Here is a 16,045-nt window from a genome sequence, read left to right as displayed (position 1 = left end):
GCAGCACACTAACAAGGACTTGGAACGGGCTATGAATTTCATGTAACCGTCTCATTCCTCAACATTCTTAATTTCTTTTATTTTCTTTATATATTATTAAATGTATCCTCTGATCAGCACACACATTATACAATTGTATCTACTGTTGCTTCTCTAAGAGAAAGAAAAAAACAAACAAAAAAAATTATAGTGCATTTCAGCCATACGTTTTGTACACCATCTAAAGGATGGTATTTTAAATCCACTTGCTGGTATCTAGAATAACTTTTTATACGGGAACACAGGCAATCCACGATTGCAGTTTTCAAACAAAGATTGTGAATAACACCCAATTATATACAGTGGGAGACACCATGCAAGTGACATGTACTGCATCGTAAACATTAAAATATATCCCTTCCCGCATAACCCATTAGTGAATTTATAATTTCATATATATATTTGATGTGATACTATCCACTCAAGATAATACAACGCTTTTTTTTAATATTAGCAAACATTACAAGAGTTTTAACTTTCTCGAATGCTGTTTTTGTTTTATACTTCTAAAGAGATCAAAATAAATTAAACATTTTATACATAATTACATATGGAGAGTTAACTTATTTTATCTTTTTAGTTCAGTACAAAGATACTTGCCAAAGTCCACCTTATGTATACTATTGTTTTAACCGATTCAACAGTCACTAGCTTTATTACTCTCAATCTGAGATGAACAGTAATTTTTAATTAGTGTGCTTACTTATGAATAGCTATGCTAATTCTCTTGAGACTGCAAAAGGAGGCTTTGAGGTGGCCCAGCTATATTAACCACCAGCCATATTTAGCCCCTGGGAGGCATAACATTTAAATAAAACTTTTTTTTTTCTATTTAATGATTACAGTAGTCTGTTTTGGTTGCAAAATGGCACCTGATAACCGAATGCACGTTCATGTTGGTTTGCAGCCAATAACTAATTTCTCTATCAGAAGGAAAAACAAGGCTTATAAAATAAAGTTAAAAAAATTAAAAAGTCCCTTCTGATATGAGTGGGTTAAACACTGGAAAGATTAGCAGCTGACACACTTTGGCCTCAATCCAGTACCCAAGAACATACATTAAACTATACCTTTCTTTAAATTACATTATTATGAATTTGGAATTTATTAAAATCGTACCTTTTCTTCCCTAAAAAATAACAATATTTTAAAATTTATTACATTTTCAGATTAGGTTGTGTCAACTCATTGATGCGATCCCACCATAAAAGGTTTCATAAATCAACCTACTTCCATTATATTAAACATAAAAATCCTTCATAAAATCCACAGCTACATAATGAAAACAATGGGGTCAGCCTAGCAACATAAAAACAAATAACTTTTTAAAAATTGGCATTAAAAAAAAAAAAAAAAAGTAAGTTGATGCTCACACAGGCCTTTAAATTTCAGAGGCCTGTAGAGTTCTCAACTCATTCAATTGAGGCAACACAGTACCCTAAAAAAAGTCTTTTGGTGCTAAAGTGTAGTGGTAAAAACAAAAGCACATTTCACATTCTGTCTGCTCAATTAATTGAGGAATTGGTAAGTTAAAATGACAAAAACTGCTCCATTCTGAACAAAGGTTATCCCCTTATTTGCACGTTTGAATTTCTTTTTAGTGGACACAAAAAATTTTTTACATCTATTTTGAAGTCCATGGAAGCCTTAAAATGTACAAGACTACATGTTGTAGGCCACATATATGGGATCCAGCTGATCTGCCAAAAACCCATCTCGTAGGTGCATACGTTGTTTCTCTCCACGGGAGTTGATAGGAATGACACCAATGTCCACCACTACAACCACGCCTACGATAAGATAATGTTCCTCCAGGATGACATTTGTGACCAGCGGTACAAGATCCAGGGCTTCCTGTTCTGAGCCGTCAAGCTCCACGACAACTACTAACAAGTTCGTCCAAGTAAAGACAGCACTAGAAGAAAATAATAGTCAATTTTAGAACTGATGCATTTATGAAAGCATACCTAAATTATTATGCAAAGGCTTTTGACAAACTGAGCAAACACATTACTAGCAAATAATATGGCACTGTATTCTACAAGCATCTGTATAATTTGCTATGAAACAACCTAAATACCTACTGTTTACAATAACTACACCTACTGAACCTGTACTTCCAGCAACATGTAGAGGGTGATTTACTAAAACTGGTACACACAGAATATGGTGCAGCTGTGCAAAGTAATCAGGACTGCTGATAAGGCAGTACAACTAGCCCCCCTGTACTGGACCCAGGCACCTGCCAAGCAGGAGGGACATCTATACTGCTTCATTGCAGACACTTGTGAGTCTTGTGGTTCCCCCTGCAGCATCAATGGCTTAAACTCCTTTTTTTCCCCTCTGAATGAGCTGCAGGAGGATCCGTTCTAGTATCTGCGCACCCACCCCCTGCTGTCTGGGTCCCTTGTGTGCCCCTTCGTGCTTCCGTCATGTCCTCCTCTTTGCTGACTGCTGCGGGCACATAAGGGGGGTAATTTTCAGAATGGAGAGCGGGGGGGGATTGGGGGCAGTAAATATGTAATATTTATTGGCCCCTTTCACTGAAGCATAGTAAACTGTTTTTAATGAACAGGAATCCTCTCAGCACCAGTGGCTGGTGCTCCATGGGCCGGGAGGGGGGGGGGGTTCGGCAGACGGACCACACCATACACCCCCCCCGGACCACACCAGGCTGCACACCACACACCCCCCCCCCCCAGGACCACAGCAGGACCCCGACCCCGGCTCACTCACCACAGCAGGACCCCGGCCCCTCTCCCACCAAAGTAGGACCCCGGGCCCACCCGGCTCACTCACCCTGCCTGAACATCTGGACATGTGCAGCAGCAAATGGTGGAGGCGGCTTCTTCCCCATCAGTCTTCTTTGTCTCCTCCCTCCTCCTCCATGCCCAATGGCATGGCTTCTCCTTTTGGCCAATCGAGAAACTTGTCTCAGAACCTGCTTCCTGATTGGCCAGGAGGAGGATCCGTGTGACAATAGTGAATATTCTTTCATATTCATTCGCTATGGTCACACAACTGGGTTGGCTCTGCACCCCGAGCCCACCCTTTTTTATAGCCTATTAGAGCCTCTGGCTCTAATCACATGGTTAAAAAACAAAACAATTGAACTCCATGTGTCTGGCGCCCCACATGTAGATTAGGGGGCCGGAAACATGTATAGGGGCGGCGGCGCCCCTGCGCCCCTAATGCACCGGCGCCATTGCTCCGCACCGAGCACTTCCTTTTCATTCACTCTTTAGTGCAGCCGAGGCTACAGAGAAAGGGAGTGGTGTCCTCAGTACCTTTCTCTGTTCCAAATGTGAGACATCAGGGGTCTGCTTAGACCCTGATATTTTCCCAAAGGTCCCCCAACAGGGCAGTTAGAAAAAATGTAAAATTCTAAAAAATAACAAAAAAAGAAAAAAAAATCAAGGGCTCATTTAAATGTGCTTCACTCTCTACAGAGCAGTCAGCATTTGAATCACTCTTCAAAGAGCATTTGACAGGCGTTGAGGAGGCATATCGCCTCCTCACTGCCTGCTTTAACCCGATATTGGCAAACAGCAACTGTGTGCTTTTCAGAGTGCTTGCAGAGCAGTGCCATTCACTTGAATAGGTCTAGTTCCATGAGGATATCATTTTTGCCACTGCTGTGAGGCATAGCATCTCGCAGGTGTGCCATTTTGGCAAAAATATAATTTGATATTTTCGGGGGGGGGGGGGGGGGGGTCCTACCTGTTAGGTAGGCTTTACGGGGCCCCCATGATTTCTAACAGCAGCCATTAGAGTAAACAATCAGTTTCTAGGTTTTATGGCCAAAGCTTAATTGAACAAGCTAAAGTTAGAAGCTGATTGGTTACTAGGCACAGCTTCTGTGCGCACCAGTTTTAGTAAATCTCCCCCAGAAGCCAATGTCTTTTAATAGAGAAGTCCACTGAAAGTGTCTCAGTGAATCACCTATGGTGTGTCCACTATACTTATTGCTATTCTTTTCCTCATTTAAAAAGGTTAAGGGTCTTTTCATACGAGCAATCCGATCAGATCCGTCTGTCAGTTTTTTAGGCGGATCTGATTGGATCCCCCATGCATCCCTATGGGGCAGCGGATGTCAGCGGAGACATGTCCGCTGACACCCACTGCCATCCGCATCCAATCCTGTCCGTGAAATCCAGGCAGATGGAAACCCTATTTTCCATCCGTCCAGGGGATTGGATGAGAGCGGACAGGCGGTCTGCTCTCATCCGATTCCCCCATAGAGATGCATGGGGCTCTGACACCTTCCTTTCTGCACACAGAGCGGAGAGGGAGCTGTCACCTGCCTGCTCAGTGGGGGATCAGTGTATCGATCCCCCGCTGAGCAGCACAGATCCGCCTATGGAGGCGGACCGTGTGAAAGAAGCCTAACTTTACATAGGGGTCCTATTTCAGTTTTGGATAAGCAGGTGGATTCAACCCGTTTTCTGCTTTTTATATTAACTGGAGACTCCAGTGCAGTCTTTGTCAATCCTTTCACCTAAGAGAAACACTTAGGGGGTTATTTACTAAAACCAGAGCATGCAAAATCTGGTGCAACTCTGCACAGAAACCAATCAGCTTCCAGGTTTTATTGCCAAAGGTTATTTGAACAAGCTGAAGTTAGAAGCTGAAGTTAGAAGCTGATCGGCTACCATTAGTAAACCTCCCCTTAAAAAAAGTTTTAAGACTCAGAGAACCCCTCTTAAAAAATATATATTTACAGCTAACTACATTAGCATGATCAGAAAGTTGTGGATTTAACCATAAAAACCAATGCTCAATATAATAATGAAAATAAAATGATAAAAAAATTAAGGTCCAGAAAAGAAAAGCTCTGAAAATTGCAATATCCCCTTACATTAGGGGCCAGTGGAGATATGTCTCTTTAAATTGGTAATCAGTGGAGAAGAGCCCCCTTACATTGGTGGTCAGTGGAATGTGCCCCATCGAGTCTGTCTTTCAAAAAGAAGAAGTGACCCTGACCATTTGACATTTAGTTAAAGCGGTAGTAAAGCTATAAAAAAAAAAAGGTAATGGTATAATGTGCTAGTATGCATCACATACTAGCACTTTATGAAAGACTTACCGTAAAACAAAGCCCTCCAGTGGCGCACTTGTCACCGCACACAGAGCTTCCATCTTCACCCAGTTATCCTTCCAATTCCCAGGCTCCGGCCATTTGAATGGCCAGGCTCCAATGCTGTTGTTCTTGCACATGCGCATAACAGTCACGACCGCAGCACAGAGCTCTGAAGGGATGGCACGAGTATGCTGTTCCTTCAGAATGCATGCGTCAGTGATGTCACCGGCTTCAAAACAAGCAACTATCTCCTAAATAATGCATGTTTAGAAGATTTTCATTGTACCTACAGGTAAGCTATATTATACGCTTATCTGTAGGTAAAAATCCTTCCCCTCCAGATGTTCTGAAGGACTCTGGTCCTCTTTTCAGGAATACAGAATACTTTTATAATCTCAAAGGGAAATTGGAACTTTGTTGTGAATGTATAGCCCCTTGACTTTCCACGTAATATTTTTTAAGGGAGGTTTGGGGATATCGACTCTCACTTGCACTTGAGTACGGACAGGGTCAAGAAAAAACAAACAACAAACACACCCCTACCCCCCCCCCCCCCCTTCTCCCCCAAGTAATGAAAGAAAGAAAAAGAAAGCTTTTCAGAATATTTACCATTCTGTTACGCTCTTGTGGGCTCTGATCACAGATGTCTCTATATCAATTGGGTGGTATCTCATCCCTCGCAATTCCATTGCTTCATCTAGAGCCCCCACAACATACAGAGCATCATGGCGTTCTAAAGAAGAAAAACAATACAGTTTTGTATTCGAGAAAAGCAAAATAGAACCTTTATTGAAAAAAGAGAAAATTGATTCCCCCAGGGGTTTTAATGCAGCAAACAGATATATCAAGCAAATGTCAGTATAAGAATTATAGTTTTATTATCCAAAAGTTAAAACCATCAGTGATTTAGAATATAAGCTCTGGTCACATTACAAATCCATTATGGCATAAAACCATGATAACACTGAAAAGACTGAAACCGGAAGGTAATAACATTTACACAAGAATTTCCTTTAATGTTGAGGTTACACCCCTTGGTTATGCAGCCAGGGGGGTGTCGGTGGCGTCCCTGGGCCATTTCCGGGTGAAGATTTCATGTGCGTATGCACGTGACGCCACGGGTGCGCACGGCATCAATGCGCTGCACGTGTTACGGTGGAAGTTGTTGAAAGGTATCCTTCCTGGGACACTGGGGGGACTATGTGGTGGTGCACTGTGGCTGACGTTTGGCTGCCATGGCGGCGGGGGGTAGGGCAGCACACCTGGAGCAAATTCCCTCTCATGGACCTTACAATTGACATGAAGGATGGTCCAAAATTAGGCTTTTGAGATAGCCCTCACTGGCAGGTATGCATGCTGTTTGGTTGCAAACTGGTGGTCTATGTAAGTATTATATACACTCTGTGTGAATCCCTCTGTGTCTATTTCTTGGCATTTTATTACCCCATGAGCACTATATCCCAAATCCCTCCCTTGGATGGCAATTACTATTTTGTACCTCCTTTTTCTTTCCAATTTCAGTTGGTGCATGCAGAGCCCTTTGAGGGGATGCTATTCTTCTATTTACCAACAGTTGAGGCACTTGTCATATGTGGTCCCTTGCTAGCCAGCAGTGTTGGGTTCTGTCTTTCAGGAGAAGTCCTGGATTTTGCTTTTAACCTCTCTGGTTCCAAACCATTGACTGAAGGAAATTCTACTTTGTGGGAATGCATTGATATATCATGACAGTTTCTTAAAATTATTGTATCCATAAGTTACAATATCTCAAAACATACGATCTTCAATTTAGAAACACAGTCCCCCTGATAAAGATTGCGATTTGTTTAATCGAAACGTGTTGGGGCATTTATTGGCAAGATCAACATTGAAGGAAATTCTTGTATACAAGTTAATACCTACTGGTTTCAGTGTTATTATGTCTTATTTTTTTGCCATAATGGGATTGTAATGAAACCAGAGCTCATATTTTAAATCACTGTTAATCACTGTTAATCTTAACATTTGCATAATAAAACTATAATTCTTATATTGACATTTTGATTTTTGTCTTTTTGCTGCATTAAAACCCCTGGGGGAATCCATTTTACGTTTTTTCAATAATATTTGGGGCGGTAAGCATCACTCTAACTCTATGTGGGTTTTTAATTTTGAAACAGAACCTCTATTGGTATGTGATCTAGAAGTACTACATTCGAGTAGATCTATGCCTAAACACTAAAATGTCACATAAGCTTTAAAGTATACGTATAGGCAAAACCTAAGTGAAGTGAAGTGAGGAAAAAGTATTTCAAAAATGTTACTTCTTCTCCACAGGAAACACATAATTTTGGACACAGGCAGCAATAAAAAACTGACAGGGGGTTCTAATTCTTCTAAGACAAAGTTGGGGCTATCCATACAATTACATTTAAAAGCAGTTATAAATCTTTTTAAACATGCAGCTTTCCACAAAACGATTCCCGATAATCCTGCTTTGCTGGTCCTTGTTCAGGCACTTCCTGTTATGGGTTGACAACCATCTCTAAGTTGTTGCCAACCTGTCACATGCACCCCTGGTGGAGACTACAAACGGCCATGCCAACACACATTGCACTGGAGAAAGTACTATACATACAGACAGGAATGAAAAAGGCTGGAGGGGATCACTAGCAATGAGATGGAAGAAAAGGGTAAGAAAAAAAAGTGAAAACTGTTTTTAAAAAAGGGGGCATGAACAATAGTTCCTTGCATGTGCTATACACATTTTAAAGCAAACAATAAAATATATATTATCAGCTAAGAAATAATTCATAACATGATTAAGCCATTTCTAATTTGTACCTCCAGGCTGTACTCTCCCTTCGTTGCTATTACTGGTAATTACCAACTGTCTCAATGACCATTATGAAATCATATGTAATACATGTGAGCGAATGTCAAAATGCAGCCACTCTTGTTTAAAAGTGACACTTGCAAATAGTCTGCAAGTGTCTTTGAGTAATACAGCATAACAATTTATGGTTTTATATATATATATATATTTTTTTTTATTTACTATTACATTCATATGAAAATCAAAGGTATGATCTGCATATGACATCAGTTTCCACTTTAAAAGTAATGTAAAAAATGTAAATAAATTCCTATTTAAACTTCTTAGTAACACTTTGATAATCAGTCAGGCCTAACTCTTTCCTCTCATTTCTTTTTTTTTTATTTCAATTTTACCATTATTATTTACAATTTTTCTTTCATTCTGTATTTTCTTCCGTAGCACAAAAACTTTTTTTTTTTTTTTTTTTCATTATGCTTTGTAGCAGAAATATTTTAAACATTTTAAAATTTTTTATCAACAATAAAACTTTTCTTTTAAAAAACTAACATTGGTCAACATAGAAAAAAAAGACTTTTCCCATATTTCTTTTTAAATCATTTTGTCTATAGATTATATAGAAAATATAATAATTGTTTGAAAGACAAAGTGTCAAAAGAAAACCTAGTTTGTTCCCTCAAAAAGTGTATGTTTTAATTTGTTATATTAAGTAATGACAAAATTATCTTGAATAAAGAGGCCCATAGCAGAAATGTAAACAGCCAACCAATAATCTCTCGTTAAAGCGTTTGTTACCAAAATAAAAAATAAAATAAATGGATCGTGTTCCCTTAGGGTCCTTTCACACGGCCGCTCCGTGTGAAAGGTCCGCTGCGGGACTTTTTTTTTTCCACTTTTCCACATTTGTGTCATCCGTTCCGTGTGCCCGCATATCATCCCATCCGTTTGCGGATGATATGCGGACATAATGTAAGTATATGGCACTGCGGATGTCAGTGGATGACACCGCTGACATCCGATTTTCCTTCCTTTCCGTTTTTTACACGGAAGAAAAAATGGGGTTCTGTTCCATTCGTAAAAACGGAACAGAACTGAAAGGAGGAAAATCGGGTGTCAGCGGATGGTATTCCGCTGACACCCGCAGTGCCATTCACTTACATTATGTCCGCAAATCCTCCGCAAACGGATGGGATGATTTGCGGACACACGGAGCGGCCGTGTGAAAGGACCCAAGCATGTTATACAGCACAGTGCTTGTGCTGTGTAATTTGGACCTATGTATCACCTAAAAAACCTGCCTGATCCTGCCAGTTTCTACCCTCCCCTATTTACACTGACCACGGTGTATCATGGCTGATGAGCCCCGACACCATTGTCAGTTTACGTGCCTTGGTCATCTGCTGTTATCTGCAGCTCTCCTCTGTCTTCCTCCCCCTCGCCTCCCTGCCTGTCAAGCTCTCACTAGCACAGCTCTGCTTCCCCTCCCCGCTGCTACAAAACTATGTTATCTTTATACCATCCCCTCTGTTAGCTAACAACCTGTATCCTAGTTCCTGTGCTTTGGAAAAAAAAGGCCTATTTCTAACTTTTTTCACAGCACCTATCAGCGCTCATGTGACTTCCGGCTCTTTCCTCCTTTCCTCCCCGCCTGACATCAGAGGAAGTTCTCGGCCCTGCCTGCTGGAGATGCCAGACGGGGAGAGGAGGGAGCCGGGAGTCACGTGAGCTCTGATGGGCGCTATGAAAATTTTTTTAAAGCACAGGAACTAGGATACAGGTTGTAATCTAACAGAGGTGATGGTGTAAAGATAGCATAGTGGCTTAACAAACACTTTAAAGTGTTATTAAACCCAGGACCCTGGATTCACTATTTCTGGTCTCCCTCAGTACACAAAATATAGAAATGCAATTATTTTAGTAAATATAAGCGGCTAAATACCTTTTCTCATCAGCAGTATATATCACTTTTGTGACTTCTATCAGTGTCCAGCCAAGCACTTAAAGTTAAAGCTTGTAGGAGTTTCCTGACTGTCCTATGAGACTGCAAGGCTCCTGACCCCCTGTCTGGACGGTGCTGATTGGCCCTGTGTGGATCACATACGCACTCCCAAGAAAAAAAAAAAACTCTCCAGCAATACACACCAAACTGAGCACGTGCAGCCTGACTCCATAGACACTGTTATGAGGAAATTATCAGGGGACAGTGGAAGATGGGGAGGAACACAGAAGCCAGAATCAAACAGCCTTTTTACACAATGCAGAGGATTAACCCCTTAGGTTTCACAGTGAGTATAACTAGCACGCTTTACTGCATTTACAGACTGATTTTACTGTTGTGGGTTTAGTAACACTTTAAGAGGGATGTTGTTCTGGATTTGTAGACTTTCACAAACTCACCTTGGATCTTTTGACAGTTGAACAGGGTGCATGCTGCTTTCTACATGGGTCAGGTTTTCATTTTATAACTCATCTCAAATAAACCCCTTTGTATTTTTCCTACAAAATGATGTAATGCAGGGGGCAGGAATTTTGAAGGTACTCAGAATATCTGTTTTGGTGTGACCTCCTAATAATCAGCTTCTGAGCAGAATGTCCTATAATGCTGGATAGAGCAGTTTAACAGGGACACAGCCAACTGAATCAGTTCTGAGGCTGCAAACAAGTTTACAAAGGATTTCATAGTTTGTAACTCACATCTGCTTATAACATTATAATAAATAACATTTATTTGATACAATAAGGTACTTTTTATTATTGTAACACAAATAATGTATCCCAAATTCACTTTTACATTATTTTTTTTCGGCATGTGCTTTCTTTTTTTTTTCCCATGTCCCTATTGTTGTCCCATGTTTGTGACAGTTACTTGCTAAGAGCCAAAAGAAAGTAATCTGAGGTTACCTTATGTAAAAATGGCATGTCGAAATAACCTTTAGATCCTGAAATGGGCAGCTGAAGTAATATACAAATGTTTTCGTTTCTTATAAAGTTTGAGATTTAGCCACCTAACTTATTCCAACTGCTCAATTGATTCCTTTCATCTATAGGGTGGCATTGACAACCTATAGAAAGGCTTAGGAAGTAGGAGAGGGCTAAGCTCAGCATTTACAGTAAAACATTTAAATATTAGCTGCCTAGATCTACTTATTGTTCGAACATGCTTTTTTTTTTTTTACTGAAAGTGACCTCTGCTTATCCAATTATATATTCCATTTAATATGCATATAGTGAGCACAGATATCCGAGCGGAGTGGTTCAGTTTTCCATATAGTCATTGCTGTAGTGCACCAGTCCACTCCACTGCCTTCAATGCTTTTTAATAATAATCACTCTTTCCATGCTTGTTCTGGGTCAATGACCCTAAAACAAGACAAAGCCAGGCAACTAGAATGTTCAGACGCAGAACAGGAATCCCAGCCCCAATATTTTTCACATGCTAGGCATACTTTAATATCTTACCTCCATTTGCATCAGTTAGCTCTGTTCTTCTCAGGAACCCCAGGTAGCCCGTCCGCGCCCATACAGTTTGTGTGTCTCCAAAGCTGAGCCGAGAATTAAAGTGGTCTGACTGTAGGGACTCATCTCCATAGATTGTAAAGTACCCACTGGCGTTATGTGCACTATGAACCCAAATCTACAAGTCAAGAAACAAATGTCTTTAAATGTGCCTACATGAAAACCAAGAACATTGCAAACCGTTTGGTTGCATAATCTTTAATAAAGCAACAGATATAAAACTTTACTAAAATGCATTGCTGGTATAGTTGCCTCCTGGATAAAAGCATAAACCCCAATGAGTCATAATAATGAATGTCTGCTTAGTCAGATTTCTATTTTATTACTACCATATAAATAAAGTACATTGAAGTATTAATTAAGTATTATTTGGCCATACTTCTCATGTGGGTCACAGGAATGTATTTACTTGCACTCCTGTGACCGAGAATTAGCCATCAGTAGGGTTAAGTCTGCTGTCGGCTGACGCAAGCATCACTCCAGCCTCTGGATGTATCCCGACAGCAATGTCTGGATCCACCCAGATGCTCTTAGTTTGTCGCTGAGAGCTGGAGCTAGCTGCTTCCACCCCCTCCACAGCCCAATGCTGCGGGCAAAGTACAGAGCGGTGACTGACAGTCATATATATATATATATATATATATATATATATATATATATATATACACACAGTATGTTTGATTTTTTTTTTACAAAAAAGCAAGCTGTCAATTAGTGCTTTGGATGGATCATGACAATATGGTTGGGGTCCTTTTAGAACCTGGAGCGGCTCTGTGAGGTCAGCAGACAGCGGCTTAAAAAAATCATATGGTAATTGACATGATCTGACCACTGAAAATAATCATTTTATTTTCATAGACTAGCACTTAAAGATAAATGTCATATCATACCAGGACACTTATATCTGTGCACAGTAGAGTCCTTTGATGTCATTCTTGTCAATTCTCATAACAGTCATCAAACAGTGTACTTACTGTCTGCTATCCTAACTCAAACAGTTCTCTCTCTCCCATTGTTATTTTCCTCAGCGGTAAGTCAACTTGAAAAGAATGATCTATCCAACATAACTGATTTTGATGCTTCTTATTGCTTGATCCTTACATTATACTCTATGCCTGTCTGATCTCTATCAAAATGTGTAGTAACCACATAGCACAGAGTCATCATTACACTATCAATGTGAAAGTTCTGCAACAACGTCATCAAGGCATCGAAGACTTCTATAGCGCTAAAAAGCTTAATTATCTAGCCGCATTGTTACAACACTTTTATGATGTTTTCAAAATCAATTACAATGCTGCAATGAAGCTTAAGCATTAAAAATGAAGGAAATTATTGTGAGTAAATGCAGTAATCCTAATAGAGAAAATACTTCAGACACAAGTTAATTACATGTATACTCAAACTTCAGCTTTCAAAAGCAAATGACACATGAATGCACTAAGCAACTGAAACACTCTGTTAAACCAAAGGAAGAGCTAAATCTCATTGATTAATGCTCTGTCACAAATAAGAGGAAAAATGTAATCTCCTTTATAAACAGAACTATATTGTAATACAGTGCCTATGAGTCACTTTGATTTCTGATCAGTAGATAAATTAAATATTAATCACAATGACAATAATTAAAAAGAATAATGATACAAAAAAGTAGTTCCAAAAATGTACAATCCATGGGTATAGTCTGGGAAAGCAAAGTGTTCCTTGTACAGAGAAATGACTGGAATATAAATACCCTTTTCATGTTTATTCAACTGCCATTGACAGCTGGAAACTATATTTATTATATTGTTCCTTTTAACCAATTGCAAATCAATAGACTTCCATAATAAGTTAAAAGTCAGCTCCCTTAATGTTTTAACCACTTGCTGACAAGCTGCAGTACATATACTGCCGCAGGGCGACTCTGTCCTGCGAAACAACGAACCTGTACGTTGTTTTGCGGGACCGCTAGTGGGGGCGTGAGCGCTCCGACTGGCCACAGGGGGAGCCAATGAGCGGGTCTGACCACTGTGATGTCCGCCGGGCACCCGCGATCACTCCCCATGGAGACAGAACGGCGATCTGCCGATGTAAACACGGCAGCCCACTGTTCTGTCAGTAATGAACACAGGGATCCTGTGTTCCTCCTATTTAGGAACACAGGTCTCTGTGTTCATCCAGCAAGCCCACCCCCCACAGTTAGAAAGCACCCCCTAGAGACACATTTAACCCTTTGATCGCCACTGGTATTAACCCCTTCCCTGCCAGTGTCATTAGTACAGTAACAGTGCATATTTTTAGCACTGATTACTGTAGTAATGTCACTGGTCCCCCCCACCCCAAAAGTGTCAAAAAAATGGATTTTTGTAAAATCTTACCGTAAAATCCTTTTCTCTTAGCTCATTGACAGACGTAGTCCTCGGTGATACAGCACCTTCGGGTTATGTTGTCTCCACAGGAGTAGGACTAGACAGGAAATAAAATGCTCTGGCCACACCCTAGGGGTAGTCCCCGAGGGTATATCCTCTCTCTCTCTGCCACAGCAAACCAGTTATGTCACAAAAGCAGTGTTTAGAGAATTTAACCCAACCCAACTCAAAAACAGAGGGGCGGGTACTACGTCTGTCAATGAGCTAAGAGAAAAGGATTTTACGGTAAGATTTTACAAAAATCCATTTTTCTCTATCGCTCATTGACAGACGTAGTCCTCGGTGATACAGCACCTTCGGGAAGTCCCAGAGCAGTATCACAAATGAGGGGTGGGAAAATGGAAATCAAATCCAAATCTAGAAGGCCCAACCGGTGCCAACTAGAAGTTTACAATGCTCATCCTTAATGATGAGACTCAACAAAAAAAATTTTTCAACAGAAAAAAACCCTCGAGGTAGACCACCGGTCTCCTCAAATTGCGGCCTGCAGCACTTTGCGGCCAAAAGAGGCATCCGCCGATGCCATCACATCAATTTTATAAAATTTTGTAAAGGTATGTACCGACGACCAGGTGGCCGCCTTACATACCTGGACCACTGACGCCTGATGGCGAAAGGCCCAGGAAGTACTGAGCGCTCGAGTGGAGTGCGCCCTAACAGGGAACGGAGGACTCTGACCCTTAATAGAATAAGCCTGTACCACCGTCTGTCTAATCCATTTGGCAATAGTCGCGGCAGATGCAGGCAACCCCTTTCTGGGGCCATCCGTGATCACAAAGAGTGAATCCGTCTTACGGAATGATTCCGTAGCTTTCAGGTATACCCTGATTGCCCGAACCACATCCAAGGAATGCAACGCATAACTGATTTGCTGTGGCAGAGAGAGAGAGGATATACCCTCGGGGACTGCCCCTAGGGTGTGGCCAGAGCATTTTATTTCCTGTCTAGTCCTACTCCTGTGGAGGCAACATAACCCGAAGGTGCTGTATCACCGAGGACTACGTCTGTCAATGAGCGATAGAGAAAATGTCAGTTAGGTGTCCGATCTGTCCGCCGCAAAGTTGCAGTCCGCTAAAAATCGCTGATCACCAACATTACTAGTAAAAAAAAACAAAACTTAAATCTTTCCCCTAGTTTGTAGACGTGATAATTTTTGCGCAAACTGATCAATATACACTTATTGAGTTTTTTTTTTTACCAAAAATATTTAGCAGAACACACATTGCCCTAAAATGATGAAACATTTGATTTTTAATTTTTTTTATTGGGAATGTTTTATAGCAGTAAAGAAAAATATATATATTTTTTTTTCAGAATTGTCGCTCTTTTTTTGTTTATAGCACAAAAAATAAAAATTCAAATACAACCAAAAGAAAGCTTTATTTGTGGGAAAAAAAGGACATTGATCTTTTTTGGGTACAGCATCGCACGACCACGCAATTGTTAGTTAAAATAACTCAGCGCCGTATCGAAAAAAATGGTCTGGTCATTAAGGGGGTAAAACCTTCCGGTTCAGAAGCGGTTGAGCAGGTTAAAACTTCAGCTTAGATGCAGCAAAAGCTTTATCATGCTGTGACATGGCTGAAGGATTACACATCAGAGGACAACATGACTCACCTCCCCAAGATGTGAGTCTCCAAGGGGACCCTTTGTTTCCGGATTTGCAATGATTATACGAACACCTGGGAGGATCTGGTGAGATGAAGGACATTTGATTTAGAGACAATGTGTACGTTAGTCATACAGAAAAGGAAATCTTAGAGGTAACATTAGGTGTGCACCAGTTTGCACATATTAATTTGAACTCTTGTTTCAAGACAGCACAACAAACATACTTATGCCCCACTTGTTTCTCAATTTGCTCCTATTTTCTGCATAGTTATATAGTTGGTTATGTCACCAGTAAAGACATTAGTCTATCCAATTTAACCTGAGTGTACATGTGTGTATGTTACTATCGTTTTCAATGTCCCTGTACATTGTGTTCACTAAAAAAACACATATAAAAGTTTTTTTCTTTTTTATCAACAGTCTCTGCAGACACCGGCAATGGAGTTCCAAATCCTTACTACTCTAACAGTAGGATGCCTCTTACGCAGTTTAGGATTAAACTGCTTCTTGTTCAACTTCATTGGGTGGCCACGTGTCTTCTTTAGAGACCTTAGGTTAAATAGTTTCCTCCTAATA

General features: G+C 40.4%; 1 protein-coding gene across 5 annotated transcripts in view; it reads right to left on the bottom strand.

The window, feature by feature from the left end:
* Nucleotides 1-662: 662 nt before the first annotated feature.
* The window catches only part of DIP2C (disco interacting protein 2 homolog C), a 762,684-nt gene continuing 747,301 nt past the window's right edge, over nucleotides 663-16,045 (bottom strand). For all 5 annotated transcript variants that reach the window (XM_082258569.1, XM_082258570.1, XM_082258572.1 and 2 more), the window contains 4 exons: nucleotides 15,476-15,550; nucleotides 11,391-11,565; nucleotides 5,729-5,852; nucleotides 663-1,954 (listed from right to left, as the gene is read on the bottom strand). In XM_082258569.1, the coding sequence (XP_082114695.1) occupies nucleotides 1,702-1,954; nucleotides 5,729-5,852; nucleotides 11,391-11,565; nucleotides 15,476-15,550 (627 nt within the window). In that variant the 3' untranslated portion in view covers nucleotides 663-1,701. The remainder of the gene's footprint in view (nucleotides 1,955-5,728; nucleotides 5,853-11,390; nucleotides 11,566-15,475; nucleotides 15,551-16,045) is intronic.

This window comes from Pelophylax lessonae, assembly GCF_965119305.1.
Source record: "Pelophylax lessonae genome assembly, chromosome: 5".
Classification (NCBI taxonomy): domain Eukaryota; kingdom Metazoa; phylum Chordata; class Amphibia; order Anura; family Ranidae; genus Pelophylax; species Pelophylax lessonae.
This window is presented reverse-complemented; position numbering and strand designations above follow the sequence as displayed.